General features: G+C 36.5%; 1 protein-coding gene across 1 annotated transcript; it reads left to right on the plus strand.

Moving 5' to 3' along the window:
* Window positions 1-1235: 1235 nt before the first annotated feature.
* LOC127446234 (doublesex- and mab-3-related transcription factor dmd-10-like) lies at window positions 1236-7008 on the plus strand. Its single transcript, XM_051706983.1, has 3 exons — window positions 1236-1905; window positions 2888-2984; window positions 4174-7008. The coding sequence occupies exons 1-3, from the start codon at window positions 1564-1566 to the stop codon at window positions 4923-4925; spliced, it is 1191 nt and encodes a 396-aa protein (XP_051562943.1). The 5' UTR covers window positions 1236-1563; the 3' UTR covers window positions 4926-7008.
* Window positions 7009-18368: the final 11360 nt, after the last annotated feature.

Consider the following 18368-nt stretch of genomic DNA (forward strand, 5'->3'; position numbering starts at 1 on the left):
TGAGAGGAAAGTGCAATTTGTGGTAAAGATGCAATGCCCAGTGAAGCAGGTGGGGAAGCTAGAGAACAGTATGGGGCTAGGGGATAAATGTGAGAAAATTTGAAATATTTTTAGGTCAAATTTGAATGTATAAAAAACTATTTAAAGCTTTATAACATCCAAAAATTCCAAATGTGAAAAGTCATAACTGGTTCTTCCCATATGAGTTATATATATATATATATATATATATATACACACACACACACACACAATTTGAAGAAAATGTTCAGAACTTCTTAAACTGTTTCAAAAGTGGCTTTTTCTTTGCAATTCTTCCCATAAGGCCTGCACTCCTGAGTCTTCTCTTTACTGTTGTACATGAAACTGGAGTTGAGCGGGTAGAATTCAATGAAGCTGTCAGCTGAGGACATGCGAGGTGTCTATTTCTCAAACTACAGACTCTGGTATACTTATCCTCTTGTTTAGTTGTACATCTGGCCTTCCACATCTCTTTCTGTCCTTGTTAGAGCCAGGTGTCCTTTGTCTTTGAAGACTGTAGTGTACACCTTTGGATGAAATCTTCAGTTTTTATGGCAATTTCAAGCACTGTATAGCCTTTATTCCTCAAAACAATGATTGACCGACGAGTTTCTAGAGAAAGCCATTTTTGACCTAATATTGACCTTAAGTCTATTGCATACTGTGGCAACTCAAAAACAAACACAAAGACAATGTTAAGCTTCATTTAACGAACCAAATAGCTTTAAACTGTGTTTGATGTAATGGCAAGTGATTTTCTAGTACCAAATTAGCAATTTATCATGATTACTCAAGGATAAGGTGTTGGAGTGATGGCTGCTGGAAATGGGGCCTGTCTAGATTTTATCAAAAATGACTTTTTTCAAATAGTGATGGTGCTGTTTTTACATCCGTAATGTCATGACTATACATTGTGATCAGTTGAATGCCACTTTGGTGAATTAAAGCACAAATTTCCTTTCGAAACAGCAAAATCTGTACATTATTCCAAACTTTTGGCCGCCAGTGTGTGTAAGTGTGTGTGTGTATATATATATATATATATATATATATATATATATATATATATATATATATATATATATACATCATATCACACACACACACACACACACAGAGTTCAGAGTAACACGAGCAGATAGGAGGAGCTTTTATTGCATCGTCATTAACCGTGTGACGTTGTCAATAACTCACAACGAGGAAAGTTAAACATTGAGAAGTGGGTAAGGTGAGCTGAAACTTGACAACTATGAGATCAATCACAGCCTCATTCCGATAGTGCATATCCACTGGCAAACCAGGTGAGGGGCGACCTTCCAGATTCCACAGCACAGCTGAATGGCTTATCATTTCAAAAGTCTGCCTGCAGTTTCCACTAAGACTTTTTTCTTTTGCTTGCGCATTGGAACATATCAGGTTTGCCTGTGATTAATAACGTCGGTTGATGAGAACTGCTTTTTTTATCCAAGGTTTTAAATCCTCATTCATGGCATAAACCTGAGCGGCATTAAATACAGTAGCAGCAGTGCGTTGTTCTTATAAATGTCCACTAAACCCGATAAAGACTCACAGGGAGATCTGACCCACCTAGACGCACTCAAAGCAGAGTGGGATGAAGAGATTGACGTGGAAAGCGTTGACGGACGGGAGCCCGTGGCGCGCAGGTCAGAGATGATGTGGACGGATGAAGCTCCAGCGCAGCGCAAACTGACCCGCAGCCCGAAGTGCGCTCGCTGCAGGAATCACGGCGTCGTGTCGCGCCTCAAGGGCCACAAGCGCTTGTGTCGCTGGCGGGACTGTCAGTGCGCGAACTGTCTGCTCGTCGTAGAGAGACAAAGAGTGATGGCAGCGCAAGTCGCCCTCAGGAGACAGCAGGCCACAGAGGTTGGTTCACTGACCAAAATAGTTTTAGTTTTTTTTAGTAACAAGTTGTTCAGTGTGCTCTAGTAGCACTAAAAATGTTTATTGTAAACAAACTGACATTTTTTGTTGTAGGATTAGAGCAGCTGTGGTAACTTGCCTGTAGGAAATCTCTGCATTTCAGCACTTTTTGTAAACTTTTCTGCAAACTAAACAGTAGGCTATATGCACAGTTATTCAGACACTGTACACTGAAAATGTGCTTAATGTGGTGACATCTAAATTAATGGGTTTTATTCAAGTCAGAAATATTATTTTACATATTACAGTACACCAGGCTACACTAACAAAATTAATTGTAAGGCTTAGATATAGATATAGATATAAATATAGATATAGATATAGAAACAGCCCCTTAAGGGAACAAGTGTTACACTGAAAACAAGTTTAACCTAAAATGTGCTTCATGTGTTAACATCTACATAAACTTGTTTATTCAAGTCAAAACATTTGACACTTGAACATTTGGTTACAGCAAAAAAAAAAAAAAAAAAAGCGCCTTTAAATAGCAATTGCAGGTTACAACTTTTTACAGTGTAATTTGCTTAATAAGTTGCCTAAATTCACCCTCACCAAAGAGACCCTCTACCCTCCTCAATAATCTCAGTTGTATCTACTGTATGTAACACTGGCATTGTTTTCATAAATTTTGCCTTAACACATGGAGGTCAATATACTACAGGCATGTTTTATAATCATTCCTAAAACATTGTATTAATTCTTTTTTACTATAACTTCTGATGGTGATACACATCTTACAAAATTCCTTAGAGTAAACTGCACTATAGTAATGAATTGTATTTTGATAAGTCATTGAAGTGCGATAACTAAAAGTCATCAAATTAACTCATTAGAAAAAATGTATGCAAAAAAACTTCTTTCCTTTTATCTTTAGTACCTTTTATCTATCCTGTGAATTTATGCTGAGATGTGTTCTCTTCGACAGGGGAAAAAAGGTCAAAAAAAGACCTCTCTTCTCAGGTGCACAGCCTACCAGCGCTACACAAGGGCACCTAGTCTCCTGGCAAAGAGTATTCTAGAGGGTAAGCTTTATCTAACACACATCTCATTAACACAATTGCACTCTCAAAGGTGACATCGGGAGAAACTGGATTAGTTCACCCGTTATGCTACAGATCCCTCTGTCGGGAATAGATATGTTTGTTTTTATTTAAGGTAATTAAAATTATGCAAATAGATAGAGGAATTACAGAAGAATTGGCTCATATGACTGCTGTGGAGTTTGATTTTCCCTGTGTTTCTCGTTGTGTCAACATTAAGGTCAAACAGATTTTTTAGTTACCACAAATGTATTCAATGTGCTATTGTTTCATTCTAATATTTAAAGGGGTTTATATATTCTAACTTATTGTACACACGTTCTACATAGTTAATGAAATGCATTTTTTTCTTCTTTTTTTTTTTAATTAGGTTAAATTTATATATATATATTGCTATTCATTTCAAAGCAATTGTAAAGAAATACTTTTTTACTCTTTACTCTTATGTACTCTTTATGAAACTCTTTATCTTACCTGCCTGCAACTGTTTTTCAATTTATTAAATCTTCATTTGGAAAAGTTTATTCTTTCCACTCTTCTAGTATTTCAGTTATTAACTGTTTTGAAGGTGGTGTATTTTTTATTTATTTATTTATTTATTTATTTATTTTATTTTCAATGTTGAAATACTTTAACTATGATGTATAACTATACAGCAGGCAAGCATATAATTAAGTTGGTTGATTTCCCCAAAAGGTGCAAACACTGTGGTGCTATTGTAACGGTAGCCAGCTGGTAGCTGTGCAGTGTGTAAACCTCACTTCCCTGGCCTCAAGAGGCGCACTAGCGACTGATGCTAGACGCTGTTGTCTTTAGCCTCCTCGTTAGCATGCCTGCCTTCCATGCCGGAGATGTTGGTTTGAATCATGTTCGGAGTGGGTCGAGCAGTACTGGTTACACTATCAAAATATTGCTCTGTTTGTTTGAGCATCCCAACAAGCCTGATAAAGCAGCATTGGCTCAACCAGTGCCGTGAGTTTGAGGCGGGATCAGTTTGCTGACCAATTCCAGACAGGAGCAGGAAACCCTATTTGTCATTATTTTTGCAAATCCATTTTTGTGACGCTATAGTGATGGAGAAATTACAAACCTTTTAAGAATTACAATTGACAAAATCTTGAGCATGTACAAGAAAGCCACTTAATTTAATACTCATTTTTTTATGTCATAGGCTACAAGCCACCTATGCTGGAGGACTGGCCAAAGAAACTCCACAACCCACCAGTTAGTGTTCGGATGAGGAAGAGGAGAGCGTTTGCTGATAAAGAGCTGGAGAGTGTGATGCTGGAACGAGAGCTTCTGCAGAAAGAGATGGAGGAGTTCCCTGCACTCCTCCTCCAGGCTGTGATGCCTTCTACTCCATTTTTTCTCCCGCTGTCAGACCCGATCATGCCCACATACATGCCTGTATCCAAAAGTGGTCCACCTTTGGTAGACTGTGCTCTTTCCCACCATCCACATGTGCTAAAATCCAAGACTCTAGACTGCACAGACACACTGGCTGAGAATGTCTCTCTAAAAGTGTGTGAGAACTGGGAAGTTTTCACTGTGAGAAAGTCGAGTCTGGAATGTCTGCCATTGCCATCAATTCAGTCTCCACTACGTTGCTGCAGTGCAAGTCCAGGTGTTGATGTGGTTAAGACCATGCCGGACAGCGTTTCTGATCTGATCAGTGTTGCTGATCCGTCTGCCGTCAAGCCAAAAAGTTTTACTGTTGACACTGTGTCAAAGCAAGAAATTCCTTCCTCACTGACTATGACAGACGTGTTGGTACAGGCTAAATCACCACACAAAAGCAGCAGGTCTTTGAGACAGGGGACTTCTGTGCCTATGGACAGTGTGGAGGGTGCAAATCAAGACTGTTTCAAAAAAGCTGTAACACGGCCATTACCCTTTTCTGTAGAGGCTTTGCTCATGAGATGATGATAAGAGTAACTTTCAATTTCACTGGAAAGCATAATTATTTTCTTGTTAGGCAGTATAAAAAAACAATTTTGAGTTTTTAATAAACTTTTGTTCATTTATTACTTAACTGTTGGGCTTGTCAAAGCATTATATATTATGTGATTATTTTATTACTTGGTAAAAATATTTTTATAATCCTGTTTAATTTTAAGACATAAAATTCTTAAATTACACAATACAGAATTTAAATGCATACACTCTAACACTCTAAGGTTTTGTAACCAATGTATTCATGTTGATTTAGTCATATTAAAAAAAAAACTTGTTTTTTTTTTTTACTTGAAGGCTATAAAACCGGTTAATTTTGATGTTATCACATGCATAGCTGACAAAACATTTTACATCTAACCTTTACACTCTCTGTCCAGTCCTTCTCTACAGTATTTCAAAATTTTGGGATACATTTTGACATTAGATTAGAATTGCAATGTTCTTTCTTGTATATGTAAATAGTCATTACTAACAATTTTTTATTATTATTATTAATATAATCAAAACATAAAAGTCTGATGTAAACTCAGAGGTAACTGTGGATCAAATGAAAAAAAAAGTGTTAAGAAAAAGAAGGTTTTAATATTGAATTAATAATGTTGTTTCATAGTGGTTGAATTGAAGTGATGCCTGGAACATCTGTATATTCAAACAGAAGGCTCCCAGAAAGGTTCTTTGGATGGTTTCTGGTGTGTTTATTAAATATTTTTAATTTAAAGAAACTAATGATGGGCTCCCAGAGAGGAACCAACCCAAAGGGGTAAGCAAAACGACATGCATGTGCCTGAGAGTTCAGAGGCACGGACCTATTCTAATATGACCCCAGGAAAACAAGTTACTCAGTATGTTTTATCTCCCGTTTCCTTCTACATCTTTATCAAGATGTTCATTCATTTCCTTCTTCTTCTATTTCTTCTTCTTCTTCTTTTCATGTGTACATGAATAGTAAACTACTGTTCCATACCAATGAAATATGCTCGACTGACCTTTTACTTCAAGCGGTCCTGGACCCCTATACAACTAAATTGACTCCCATAAGTTGAATAAATAAATAAATAAATAGTGGGGTCCTATTCTATTTCATTGTATTACAGTTTTTTCAGTCGATTTTATATATTTCTCCAAACTATAATCAGTGCTCTTAAAACAATTCACACTGCCGTAGAAACAGACACTCAAATTTGCATAACAAATACATTTCACTGTATAATGAAGCAATGTATTCTTTTCTGATAATGCGTTTATTAAAATTAAATACTAATATCAAAGCAATAGATGTGTTCTCTATTAAATTCATAACATGTTCAGCTATAGACACACAACTCTACTATTGAATTAACACATTTATCATAAAAATCCACCGTAAAGACCTTTTTCCATGTGTTTTCATAAAATGTCTCTAAATTTCTAGTTGTCCCTGCTCTTCCTCTTCCAATGCCATTCCTCCCTCTTCTTCTTTTTTGTTGAGACTGAAGTCACTGTAGATCTGCTCACATTAGTTTGAACACTCTGTGTGTCTTAGAGAGACCATAATTCATAACACGATCAATTAGAGGGACTCGCAGATCATTTGAGTCCTCTTTACTCTAATGTTCCACCCTGATGTCCTCTTTCTGTTCACCATCATTACACCATCTCCATTTGGTCTTTCCTGAAGTCTTTCCATGCACACACCTGAAAGAGTTGAAAAAACTTTCCCCTTTTCTCATCACTTCCTCAGATTTTCTCTTTCTTTACCCACTCTACCTCTTCTTCATCTTCCTCATTGTTTGTTTGCTGTGAATTTTCATATTTTACCCCTTTTATTGATAGCAGAGTCATGATAGTTGTGTGAAAAATTTAGTAAATTGCATTTTCTTTTCTGTGTGCATTACTAACACAGCCGATAATAATATGAAGGGATTTGGCAACCTGACATGTGCATTTGAGAATATGACTTTAATTTAATTGTCTGTGTTAACTGTTTTGAAAGCATGAGTTTTGGATCAGAGAAATTTGTATGTAGTGTTTCGAGAAAATGAGGAAATCAAGAATAAATGCACAATCTATTTAGGACAATTACAAGGTTTTCAGATGGCTTTTTTAATTGTTTTGAGAGCAGTGACCTGAGTTTGGAGATATGTAAAAAATTGATCAAGAAAAACTGTAAAAAAAGAATTTAAAAATTAGTTGCTTTCTATTGAATTGTTGTCCTGAAATTGTCCTTTTCATTATCCGACTTTTCATTAGTCAGTTTAAGTTTAGTTTGAAAGTTTAAATTATTAGAAAAGAATAGATGAATGTGTACAAGTAAGGGAACACAGGAAAATTCGACCTCTGGCCCACTTAACCATTGGCTACTTTTGTAGTACACAAGAACATAGTAGCAGAATTTATCATCCGTTTTTAATTTTGAATACATGTTTTTAATATTTTATATTAGTTGAGTAGAAATGTCTGTTAAAGAAGCATTGATTTTTTGTTGTTGTCATTTTTATGTGACATGCTAAGCAAAATTCATATATTTTATGTTATTTTGACACAAATTGAAAAGAAAAAGTTAACCTAAAATATATGCTTCATGTTATAACATCTAAATGAACTGCTTTAATTCAAGTCAAAGATATTATTTAACATGTATGTTTAAACCAACAAAACAAATTTTACAGGTTTAATCAAGTAGAAATAGTTCCGTAAGGTACCAATCACAGGTTATCACTTACAGTGTTGTTTGCTGTGTATAGGCATGTGAATGTGTTGGTTAAACAACATGGTGCAGTATATTTTTGGGAGTGTATCAGTATCCAGGAGACTGAGTTTGTTGAACCGACAGATAATGTATATCCTCTACTTTTTATCCTTTCTTTATTTTCCATTTCAGTTTGTGAGATATGGAAGCCTGATAGTTTTGACAACTCTGGACCGTGTGGCGTCAACATGTGTGATGGCATCATGCCCTCCTCTGCGTCTGTCTCTATATCTCAGCACATCTGCCAGTGCAGATAGGGGCTTTACATTAGGAGTCTTCCTGAGGAAACTCAGTCATTACAGCAAGATGCTAAGGGGGGAAAAATCTCGGTGATCTTGTGGTGAGAAAACCTGATGAGATAGAGTGGAATAGTATTTCATATTATACCGTAATCACGATCTATCTCACAAGCATTATTCACTGGATATCAGAATCATTCTTGTTAGAACAATGCCCTATTGATCTTCTCTGTTACACAAAATATTTTTAGAATAATTTAAAATGCAGTTTAGTTGTGGAAGAGATTCTTCCTGCATCCCAATTCACATATTATGCAACTTTATAGGAACAGTTCTACCAAAAATGAAAATTCTCTCACCATTTAGTCACCCTCATATAATCCTAGATGTGTATGACTTTTTTTTTTTTTTTCTGCAGAACACAAACAAAATGATTTTTAGGAGAATATCTCAGCTCTGTAGGTCCATACAATGAAGTCTTATGGATTATGTTTATGCTGCCTTTATGTGCATTTTGTAGCTTCAAAGTTTTGGTCACCATTCACTTGTATTGTATGAACAGAGTTGAGATATTCTTCACAAATCTTCATTTGTGTTCTGCAGAAGAAAGGAAGTCACACTCTTCTGGGATGGCATGAAGGTGAGTAAATGATGAGAAAATTCTCATTTTTGGGTCAACTATTCCTTTAGTAGTATATGAAATTAGACATAGTGTTGCCCAAATCATAATATGTTGAAAAAAGTAAGCCAGAACAATACACCTTTTGTAATGGATTTTCAAAGTGTGGTTCGAATTTTCAAATAACTATTGAGTGAATGCTTTTCGGCACAGATTGTCTACAACCCTTTTCAAATGAAAATCCTAAATATAATAATGATTTTTAAGGTGAATTGAATTTAACTAGATGGTAATACATGCACTTGCATAAAAACAGTATACATGACAAAGGTGTCTGTGATATCGTCACATAATTTTATGACGTGGTACTATGTCTCAAAAATGGCATAATCTTTTGCTGCACACTCAAAAGTATATTTCTATCTCAAAACTTTCTCAAAAGTATCTAATCTTTTTCTTTTTCTTTTTTCCCATACAACACAAGTTAACCCTTCCTTTCTCTCTTCTAAAGAATGCAAAGAGTTCTAGGATTGAACACATTGTCATGTTTATACCCGACACATGGACTTTTGGGCAAAGACATTAGTTTGTATGGCACACATCTGTAGAGTCTACAGTATTTTACTTCTGTGTTTCTACAGTATGTTTGTCGAGGGGAATACATACTTAATTTAGTATTGCTACTCCTTGCAGTCTCTACACTACAGTTTACCAGTGGGAAAAATTGTTATTCTAAGGCAGCGCCCCTGAACCCCTTTCTCTGTAGGTTTATTTATTCTCACAGTCAGCTCTAGCATGAAGTCAACCTAACTTGTTTGAGTAATCTAGATAACAGCATATTCTTTCTCCTGACATGGTATCAGCAACATTTAGTATCAAGGTCCATGGGGGCTGCTTTGAACCTGGTGCCAGCTCCCAACTCAAGTAGAATTTGCCAGATTGAGTCCCTGCACTTGGCATTCATAGCCCTGAAAAACCCCTGCATACCCTGCCGCTCTTGGGTTACACAACTCCCCTCTTCCTCCAAACAGGGGGTGTCTCTTTCAGTGTGGGTGGGCTGGCCCTCTGCCACTCACCTGCTGCGTCCAATAAAAAAACTCTCTTGTGTCGTGTGTCTTTGGCCTTGGGATAAATGGACAGCTTCCACAAGGCAGAAAACGTCTGTGGCCTTGACACCAAAAGTTTTATAAGTAAAATAAAAATTCATTGTGGGTAGTTGTGGTAGAGGCAGAGCCAAAAAGTTTGATGTTGTGTGAGTGTTTGTTTCAGTTAGTTTTCAATATGTGGTTGTGATTTCTCTGATGAATGTTGGAAAAGACACTGTTTGCGCACTGGAGGAATTGATGAAACTACCTAAGCAAGTACAAGAACTTGTCAACCTTGGATATGTGTTTAATAATTCATGAAACGTTAATATTTAAACCCATTCCAGCTTGTGAAAACTTCAAATCTCTATTGCTTTTTATCTTTCTGTGGCCACAATTGCAAGAGCAACAGATTTAGATTAGATCCTGTTTCACTATTCTGTTTAGGGGAAAACAGAATCCAGCAAAAGCTGATGTTGCAGAATAAGCGATCTGTCAGTTACAAGACACAAACCAATTTATTAACAAGAAAACCTGAGCTCTGTCTTACAGTGAATATGTTGTCTCTGTAAATTCAAAAACTAATCTCTCAGCAAATATATACTGTATAAGTTCAGACATGTCTTCAGAGTCTAACTGTGGGATTGAAATATTACACACTTAAAAACATTAATGCAGGTTGAGTAGGGTTCCCTTCACTTCCATCATAGGGTTCTGTTTTTTCTTGTTCCCTAAACTGAGGCTTTCCCTTTGTGGTTTTCTGTTGGAGCCAGCACAGAACCTGTGCTGACTGCAGCAGCTGTGTAGCTATACTATTACGTTCTCTTGGGCCGCCCAACTCCCAAAATCAACCTTTCCATTTCCACAACACAAAGCATAGACTTTCTTGATTGTAAAACCACAGGAGTCATTACTCGGCATGATTCTTCTTAAGCATTTTGAAAATGCTCTGCCAATTTGCCTTCACTCAAACTCTCTAGACTCTCCGGGTTCAAACTATTTTTTCTCTCATTAAGAAATCTGAAAGAATAGTTAAAAAAGAGAAAGCTGCTCAAAACTGCACAAAGTATCATTTCATTGAAACCTTACTCAAAAATGTAAGGCTTCAATTTGATAATATTAAGGCATCTGAATCCTCACACTTAGAAATTTACTGTAAAATTGACAGTAGTTTACTGGCAATTTTAGTTGCCAGTAAGATTGTAAATAAACAAGAGTACTGTAAATCATTTATTACAATTGTAGTGTAAAAACATATACTGGTACTGTAAATTTGCAGCAGACATGGGTGACTGAAGTTTCAAGATTAACTGTGAATCTACAGTACTGCTGTGATTTAGCAGTACTGTGCTGTAGAATTATGTTGGGCCTCATGTATTCAGATAGAAGACAAAGGCAGGCCTAACACAAGTCGTAAAACCTAACTCAGCCCCCACACATTCCATGTCATAAATTTTACTGATAAAAAATCGCGCCAAAATCAAACAAAGGGAGTCCAAAACAGACTACAAATCCAGGAAGCCTTGCTCACTAAAGGATCGAACTCTCAACTCCTATTGGATGAGGCACACAACAGAACGTCCCTCGAACATGACATCATCAGGAGTTGTAATAATTCTGAAATGCTTAAAGATTTCGCTTCCAGCAACTTAGTTCACCGAATACGGATGTAGCTTTTTGCTGCTCTCCGGTGCAACCTCGTGGCACAAGGAAGTAAAGTCTGACTTGAAACTGTAGCCATACAATCTCCATCTCGCTGGACGAGTTGAGATTACTCTGTGTTCAACCGAACACTCTAACAGATCCGAAGGAGACCGCTGAGCAATTCGCATCTTCATCCGTTGGCCTACAGAAGTGAAGAGATTAAAGATTTCTCTTCCATCTTCAATCAAGTTGACATTTCTGAGTTCTCCGCCAGCCCGCCGAGAATCAACAGCCGTACCGCCCTCTGAGAATCAACAGCCGTACCGCCCGCCGACAGAGCGAGGAAACGGCCTCCCGTCATCACACGAGCCTCAAGGAACCGGGTCAAAGTTAAAGGACGGAGGAAAACACATTCTACCTGTGTCCTCATGCGATTCAAGTAAGAGGTTACGTCTGGGCAAAGATAGAATATTATAGTGTGTTATTCTTGTGTTTCAAGGTTTTTGCTTGTACAGTTTATGGACCGCCATGTCCGCTCATTATTAATACTCAGGGTATTAATTATCACAAATTTGTTTTGCTGTATTGTGGTCCAACCAAATTGGATTGTGCAATTTCGCCATCGCGGGTGAAACAGAAACTGAGTTCATCCATTAAAGAGTCAAATAACGCAGGACTTTTACGAGCCCCGCTCGTAAAACCGCGCATCTGAGTGATGAGCACAGCTGCTTTCTCTCCCGCTATCGCGAAATCAGCTCTCTCTCTCTCTCACTAACCACACTGACACACACACACACACACACACACACACACACACTGTCACACACACACCTTATGTGTTATAGGATTATTTTTATTTCCATATCTAATCATATCACTGTTTAGTTTGTAGTTGTAAGTCGGAAGTTTATTGACTGCATTGTATTAATTATTAATTGATATTACTGCATAAATAAACTTTTGTTTATATTACAAAGAGAAGTGTTTTGGTTTGTTTTGCATACGCCTGTGTCATGCTGACGGGATGTCAGTGCTCAGATTCAAACCTTCATTCATTGTTTTTTTTTCCCCGAAAATCGATATTCTTCGGATGTTGATTTTCCTAAGAAAACAATCTAATATTGAGACTGTTTTAATATTCGGTTATTAGTCCCTGATTCCAGGGTGGTGCCCCGTCAATGTTAATCCTTATTAATATTCTATTGATTTTTGATAATTGATCATTATCTTTGATGATTGTTGAATCTGAATGATCAATAAGCTAGTGTTAATTTTAATTAATGTTTCATCGATGTTAACAATTGACGATTATCTTTGATAATTGTTGATTTTAAAGGATTAAAAAAAGCTAACATTGATTCTCATCAATGTTCTATTGATTTTAATAATTAGTAATTATCTTTGATAATTATTAATTATTGCTAATAAACAAACTTGCTCCTAAACATAGCACACTACATTTACTGGAGTCCCATATGAGGTTTTAATGAGTTTTTAATTTAAATATTAATTAATAACTACAGAAATAATTATTAATTATTTCTGATAGTAACACTGATCTAAACAACCGGTAAAGCCCGACAATTACAATGATAAACCAATGATACTGGTACCCAGCATGCATTGCTGCATAAATAAATTATGCTGTTGACCTTTTATTTACTACTTGCAGGTTTTATCTATGTTGTTGCTGTTGTTTTTATGTTGTCACTTTTAACAGCTTTTTTCGTAATGTTCAGTGTTTTTCCTTTTATCTGAAAATTACTTTTGTTAATTGTTGATGTCTGCGGGTGTCTAATTATTTCATATAACAAAGAATTATTATTGAGAAATTATGTTATTTGCCTTCATAACAATTCTTAATATTAACAACTCTGTTGCCTATAAATCAGAATTTACAGTCTTTTCACACATCTTTCTTATTACACTCATCACACAATAAGTGTTGATTGGGTATTCCATTGGTTTGAAGTCAGACATCAAACCTACTATATTCTCCCTTTTACCATAGAACTAGCAAATGTTTTCACTTGAACCATTTTGGTAATGGCAGTGAGGAATTTATTGATAAAGATGGTCTAATGTCCCAACCTAGGGGAACACTAATCACCATAATGGTGACTTCGAACAAGAAACATTTATTGACAATAAATAACATTATATAGAGCAAAATCTTCAACCTCTAACATTTATGCATTTGCCATTATCAAAAGAAAGTAACAGTACATCCAAGGAACATGTAATACCAGGTGTTCCCAGGATTCAATCCCATGACCTCTAACAAGAATTGTTAGTGCAGTGCACTAGCTGTTTTTTCCTTTTCCTTTGCCCAAGCATCTAATGGGAAATCGGATTATTTTTGTTTCTATAAAGAACATAGAGAAAAAGAGAGAAAATATCCTGACAATATTAAATAGTGTCAACAGTTTTGTGCTACCCCAACATTTAATCAGAAAAATCCCTAGTTCAGTGCTGGTGCTACTTTTTTGTTTCCAAATAAACTATTCATTTTCTAAGACTTTGCCATAAATTCTAAATCAAACTTTCAAGACTGGATAACATCGCTCAGAATTCATAGCAAAATACAATAACAGATTGTAATTTACAGAATATAGGACAGTATTGTACTGTTACTGTAAATTTACAGTAATTTGTGAGTGCTGGATTACTGACGTTGATTCAGGCTTACTTGAGAACTGTTCATATCCACTATTTTACAATGTCGCTTAACATCACTATAATACTATAGCAATTACACATCAGTAAATCAATGCTATGTGGACATCTTTGAAGGGTGATTCGATTTAATAAGCTTAATTAAGTTATAATGAATGTTATAAAGGTTTATTTTCAACCTGGTCTCAAAATATCACGTTACTATACCAAGATTTTTCAAAATAATTTTTTGCGTGGCTTGTTGTATTACGTGCAGTTTCCTGGTGAAATAATCACTAGAGGTGCTTCAGTTATGAATTTTATTCCCTTTCACACAAATCGCAAGTAAAACGGCAGATTACCAGTTCATAAACACTTACTTTTCACCCTGTTTCTCACACAATGCTTTTAGTACTTTTAGTATTGCACATAAAAACAGACTTATGGCAATACTTTTTAACGTTTGCATTACATTACATTACATCTACAAGCTTGTTCGAACGCGATCAAATTGCATGATAGCTCAACTGAGAAATCGTTGCACTTGCAAATGCGATGCAATAGCAAATACGAGTCCTGAGAAGCATGAGTCAACACATGAGCCGAAAGGGTCATAAGAACCACAAATGACGTGGTTGCTCCAGCAATTGCTTTTTTTATCTTAAATTTGCTTTTATGACATTATCGGTTAGGTTTAGGTTTAAAGTTTAGGTTAGGAAGGTCGGTTTTGTTTATTTAACCCGATAAAGTATTAACTGTAAAAACCCCATCTGTTTGGGAGAACTTTTAACCGACTTTTACCACTACCCTGCAAAATATTGTGTTTAGAACTATTCCTTTAACATTTGTGGTCTGTTCTGGGCCCACACCCCCTGGAGCATCCATGTGCTGGTTAAGTGTTTAAACAGATAACCCTAACTCCAGTCTCAACTGCTATCCCTGCTCTGGTTCAAGTATAATGGTTTTAATGGGTTGGGTAGCAATTTACATATGAAAATAGCTGTGATTCCCCACCCTGTGAACCCATTAACAAAATATTTACCCTGCCTAGTCCTTGTTGTCCTCTAAGCATGCAGTATAACCTAAACCACTGCACGACCATAATACCCTCAGAACCCAGGAAAGCAAATCCATCCCTGGGTGTTATGTGGCCGCTGCTCCATAAAAATTATATTCAGAAGTATTGGTACCTCTTTATACATGATTAATTGCACCAGAGTCAGGCTACAGTGGAGGAGAGGAAGGGTTATCTACCTTCATTGATGATGCTGGGTAAAAATGTGGAAGCCAAAAGGATGTGGGAGATTGAAAAATGACAGCAGCTTGCTGCTTGTCAGAAAGAAAGCAGTGAGTGAACCATGAGGAAAGGAAAGGAAAGGAAAGGAAAGGAAAGGAAAGGAAAGGAAAGGAAAGGAAAGGATAGGAAAGGAAAGGAAAGGAAAGGAAAAAGATGTGGAAAGTGAGACAGGGCAATACAACAGAAACAGACTGAGAAGGCAACAAGTGGACAGACAGACACTGAGAAAGTGAGTGAGTGAGACAGACAGAAAGAGAGAGAGGGAGAGCTGTGTTGAGTTGGCAGAATGAAAGTGTGAAGAGATGGTGTGATAAAGCAAAGAAACCCTGTATTCACTGCAGCTGTACAGCTGGCTCATCTGCCAAGAACAACACTATGTTTAAGGGCTATTTATTCTAACTGGATTACTATTACAGGCACCACAATCCATGCTGTGAATTCTGAGAGTAAGGGAAACCACAGGGTGGATTAAGGGATGCGATTCATTCAAATCGCTCTGGCTATATATTGCATTCATATAAACAGAATTGACTGGTGTTTACTGCATATAGCTGTGGAATCCAATCACACAATATACAGTAAGCAGCTTCAATATGAGAGAGTGAAAATAAATATTCTATAATAATAAATGTTCTTTCAACGTCCATAAAGGGAACATGTCCAAACTTGAATTGTGAATCAAAAAGGCTCACTAGGATCTGTTTGGAGTTTGGGATGCTATGGAACTTATTAATTAAAAAAAAAATATGTATTTTTTTTTACTATAACTTACCATAATTATATATATATATATATATATATATATATATATATATATATATATATATATATATATATATATATATATATATATATGTAAATATGTTAATTATATAAAATAATTAGAATTTCCAAAACTCTTTGATTTTGTCTTTTTTCTGTTTATTTATTTCCTTATGTACTCACAGTTATATATACATATATACAGTATATATAAACAGTGTATACATACACAGATATTAACAAGTAGCTAAACAAGTAGCTTATACACACACACTCAAAAATTATTATTATAGAGTATGCAAGATTGTAAATGAATTGTGAAATGTGATGTGTGAAATGTGATTTAATGTCAGTGAATCAACCTGAGACTAAGGATATGTGTTTTCGTTTTCAAAATGCTATTTGTCCACACTGGTGTTTTCAAGCGTTTTCCAAAAGTTTCTCATCCACACTAAAAAGCCTAAAAACTCTTAAATGCCCTTACTGCGCATGCTCGTTCCATGTACGATTGGATCACGAATGGATCACATGACTGTGTCACACGACAACAAATACGTCATCATTTTCTGATATCTCCGTTTGCCCTGTCCACATTGCAATGCGAAGACAGCATTTTCAAATGTATCCACTAAGGAGAGCATTTTCGAAAGGCTCAGTTTTCGCTGTCAAAAACGCATTCTCAGTGTGGACAGAAGGCCAAAACCTAGAGATGCATTTTTAAACAAAAACTTATTGTGGATGTGGCCTAAGGTAATTGCAGGTTTCCACTTTTTACAGTATAGGGCTTTTTCATCATGTTCATCTACAAAAAAGCATGTTTATTGTAGATGAACTTAACATTAAAATATAATTTATTTTTTTAAAGGAATAATGAAAAGTAAAAAAAAAAAATTCTACTATATTCTAATCATTTAGAAATCACTCTATACATTCATCTGCATTCATTTACTCTGTCAAATCACTGAAGAACTAGCTTTAAAGTACATACCCTGCCAGACATGCTATGCTGGTTCATAATGCAACAGAGTGAAAACAGTGTCTCTTTATATGAATCAGACCTCAAGTCAATATTGCTTTTTCCTCTGCAGCTCACGCACTGGCTTCCATTACTAGCTAACATTAGGCCGAGAGCTTTCCACCTGTATCTCATACCTTAGGCAATACTCACTGCTGCCCTCCTCTCACATTTGTTACAACTGTGGCTTCTTCTCCCTCCAGGCTGCTGATGGCTTGTACCCCAGCAGAACATTTCACCTGTAACACAAACCCCTCTGTCTTGTGTTTTTACTTCAAACAAAGCTATTAATCACCTTAATCGCCCTCAATTAACCTGCGCCACCAGATGCTCTCAGCACGTCAAACCCTGAACTGTTCCAGCCAGCCAAACAGGACATAAATCAGCGTGTGGAGCAATTTGCATCAGCAATTCCACATAATGTTTGCGAAAGCTGGATAACAAAACATTAACGACATGGAAACAGGCACCTGGGGGATGGTCTATTTGCCACAAGAGGATGGTGATGAAATTAGTAGATGTACAGGAAAAGAGAGAAGTGAGAGTGTTCTCTAAGTTAGGGTAGGAAAGATTTCGCCCTCGCAACCCCAAGTGGCACAGTGAGGTTTACTGGTGCTCCTAGCAGCTCTGACCAACACAACTTTACCAGGTTTCACACACTGGGGTAATGCCAAATGTTTGAAATCTTAGACCAAAGTACTTGCTTTGAACATGCACTTACACATGGGTCTCTCTTGTTACACTGTTATGAAGCCTAAAACATTCTGGTCATGACTGGATTGTTGACATATGTGACAAGGCAAGCTCTTATCCTTGGTGAAAGAACTGATGCCATTGTGACATTTATGACACAGTGTCTGATTTCATTGAGGGGAAAAAACAAATCAACCTGCACATTAAGATGTTTCAACTGTGTTGTCAATAATTGCATAATGTAGCAACAAATAAAATCAAATAACTGTCAGAACCTATTATGTTTGAATATAAAGCAACTAGGCATGTTATATAACATTGATATATTGATTATTGATCGGCATGTTATTTTATCGATATGCTTTTGAGGCATCAATTGATTAACATTAGCAGACATTTAAATTAGAAGCCTTATTTGCGTGCTTTCCAATTCACTCAGTTGGGCTTCTGTTAAATGTCTGGCGTTATATCATTGGGAGACCACAAGAGGGTGATATAACTTTTACTGATATTTACAGTGTAATGATTGCTGGAGGAAACTGGACAGGCTCATCAACAGCCTCGGGTAACTGGACAGGCTCGTCGACAGCCTCGGGTAACTGGACAGGCTCGTCGACAGCCTCGGAGAACTGGACAGGCTCGTCGACAGCCTCGGGGAACTGGACAGGCTCGT

This window comes from Myxocyprinus asiaticus, chromosome 9, assembly GCF_019703515.2.
Source record: "Myxocyprinus asiaticus isolate MX2 ecotype Aquarium Trade chromosome 9, UBuf_Myxa_2, whole genome shotgun sequence".
NCBI lineage: Eukaryota > Metazoa > Chordata > Actinopteri > Cypriniformes > Catostomidae > Myxocyprinus > Myxocyprinus asiaticus.